The 2,653-nt window shown below is 57.3% G+C and overlaps 1 protein-coding gene across 1 annotated transcript in view; it reads right to left on the minus strand.

Moving 5' to 3' along the window:
• LOC122554715 (bifunctional endo-1,4-beta-xylanase XylA-like) overlaps positions 1 to 2,080 on the minus strand; it is a 4,056-nt gene extending 1,976 nt beyond the window's left edge. The window contains exons 1-3 of the mRNA XM_043700092.1: positions 1,434 to 2,080; positions 763 to 1,107; positions 19 to 411 (exon numbers count right to left, since the gene is read on the minus strand). Of these exons, the coding sequence (XP_043556027.1) occupies positions 19 to 411; positions 763 to 1,107; positions 1,434 to 2,080 (1,385 nt within the window). The remainder of the gene's footprint in view (positions 1 to 18; positions 412 to 762; positions 1,108 to 1,433) is intronic.
• Positions 2,081 to 2,653: the final 573 nt, after the last annotated feature.

A 2,653-nucleotide genomic window follows, 5' to 3' on the forward strand; every position in this document is an offset into this window, starting at 1 on the left:
TCTCTGTCCGTGTTGTACCGGGACTCTCTGTCCGTGTTGTACCAGGACTCCCTGTCCGTGTTGTACCAGGACTCCCTGTCCGTGTTGTACCAGGACTCCCTGTCCGTGTTGTACCGGAACTCTCTGTCCGTGTTGTACCGGGACTCCCTTTCCGTGTTGTACCAGGACTCCCTATCCGTGTTGTACCAGGACTCCCTGTCCGTGTTGTGCCAGGACTCCCTGTCCGTGTTGTACCGGAACTCTCTGTCCGTGTTGTACCGGGACTCCCTTTCCGTGTTGTACCAGGACTCCCTATCCGTGTTATACCAGGACTCCCTGTCCGTGTTGTACCGGGATTCCCTTTCCGTGTTGTACCAGGACTCCCTGTCCGTGTTGTACCAGGACTCCCTGTCCGTGTTGTACCAGGACTCCCTGTCCGTTTAGTACCAGGACTCCCTGACCCTGTTGTACCGGAATTCTCTGTCCGTGTTGTACCAGGATTCCCTGTCCGTGTTGTACCAGGACTCCCTGTCCGTGTTGTACCAGGACTACCTGTCCGTGTTGTACCAGGATTCCCTGTCCGTGTTGTACCAGGACTACCTGTCCGTGTTGTACCAGGACTCCCTGTCCGTGTTGTACCGGGACTCACTGTCCGTGTTGTACCGGGACTCCCTGTCCGTGTTGTACCGGGACTCACTGTCCGTGTTTTTCCGGGACTCCCTGTCCGTGTTGTACCGGGACTCACTGTCCGTGTTTTTCCGGGACTCACTGCCCGTGTTGTACCGGGACTCGCTGCCCGTGTTAAACCAGGAGTCACTACCCGTGTTGTACCAGGTCTTGCTGCCCGTGTTGTTCTGGGATTCGCTGCCGGTGTTGTACCGGGACTCTCTGTCTGTGTTGTACCAGGACTCTCTGTCCGTGTTGTACCAGGTCTCCCTGTCCTTGTTGTACCAGGACCCCCTGTCCGTGTTGTACCAGGACCCCCTGTCTGTGTTGTACCAGGACTCTCTGTCCGTGTTGTACCAGGTCTCCCTGTCCTTGTTGTACCAGGACCCCCTGTCCGTGTTGTACTGGGACTCCCTGTCCGTGTTGTACTGGGACTCCCTGTCAGTGTTGTTCCAGGACTCCCTGTCCGTGTTATACCAGGTCCCCTGTCCGTGTTGTTCCAGGACTCCCTGTCCGTGTTGTACCAGGACTCTCTGTCCGTGTTGTACCAGGACTCCCTGTCCGTGTTGTACCGGGACTCCCTGTCCGTGTTGTACCGGGACTCCCTGTCCGTGTTGTTCTGGGACTCCCTGTCCGTGTTGTACCGGGACTCACTGTCCGTGTTGTACCGGGACTCTCTGTCCGTGTTGTACCGGGACTCCCTGTCCGTGTTGTTCTGGGACTCCCAGTCCGTGTTGTACCAGGACTCCCTGTCCGTGTTGTTCTGGGACTCCCTGTCCGTGTTGTACCAGGACTCCCTGTCCGTGTTGTTCCATGACTCCTTGTCCGTGTTGTTCCAGGACTCTCTGTCCGTGTTGTACCAGGACCCCCTGTACTTGTTGTACCAGGACTCCCTGTCCGTGTTGTACCAGGACCCCCTGTCCTTGTTGTACCAGGACCCCCTGTCCGTGTTGTACCAGGAACCCCTGTCCTTGTTGTACCAGGACCCCCTGTCCGTGTTGTTGTTGTACCAGGACTCCCTGTCCTTGTTGTACCGGGACTCCCTGTCCTTGTTGTACCAGGACCCCCTGTCAGTGTTGTTCCAGGACTCCCTGTCCGTGTTGTACCAGGACTCTCTGTCCGTGTTGTACCAGGACTCCCTGTCCGTGTTGTACCAGGACTCCCTGTCCTTGTTGTTCGGGGACTCACTGCCCGTGTTGTACCAGGACTCGCTGCCCGTGTTGTACCAGGACTCTCTGTCCGTGTTGTACGAGGACTCGCTGCCCATGTTGTTCGGGGACTCACTGCCCATGTTGTTCCAGGACTCGCTGCTCGTGTTGTACCAGGACTCTCTGTCCGTGTTGTACCAGGACCCCCTGTCCGTGTTGTACCAGGACCCTCTGTCCGTGTTGTACCAGGACTCCCTGTCCGTGTTGTACGAGGACTCGCTGCCCATGTTGTTCCAGGACTCGCTGCTCGTGTTGTTCGGGGACTCACTGTCCGTGTTGAACCAGGACTCACTGCCCGTGTTGTACCAGGACTCTCTGTCCGTGTTGTACCAGGATTCCCTGTCCGTGTTGTACCGGGACTCACTGTCCGTGTTGTACCGGGACTCCCTGTCCGTGTTGTACCAGGACTCCCTGTCCGTGTTGTACCGGGACTCACTGTCCGTGTTTTTCCGGGACTCCCTGTCCGTGTTGTACCGGGACTCACTGTCCGTGTTTTTCCGGGACTCACTACCCGTGTTGTACCAGGTCTTGCTGCCCGTGTTGTTCTGGGATTCGCTGTCGGTGTTGTACCAGGACTCCCTGTCCTTGTTGTACCGGGACTCCCTGTCCTTGTTGTACCAGGACCCCCTGTCAGTGTTGTTCCAGGACTCCCTGTCCGTGTTGTATCAGGACTCCCTGTCCGTGTTGTACCGGGACTCCCTGTCCGTGTTGTTCTGGGACTCCCTGTCCGTGTTGTTCCATGACTCCCTGTCCGTGTTGTACCAGGACTCCCTGTCCGTGTTGTTCCATGACTCCTTGTC

This window comes from Chiloscyllium plagiosum, chromosome 11, assembly GCF_004010195.1.
Source record: "Chiloscyllium plagiosum isolate BGI_BamShark_2017 chromosome 11, ASM401019v2, whole genome shotgun sequence".
Taxonomy (NCBI): domain Eukaryota; kingdom Metazoa; phylum Chordata; class Chondrichthyes; order Orectolobiformes; family Hemiscylliidae; genus Chiloscyllium; species Chiloscyllium plagiosum.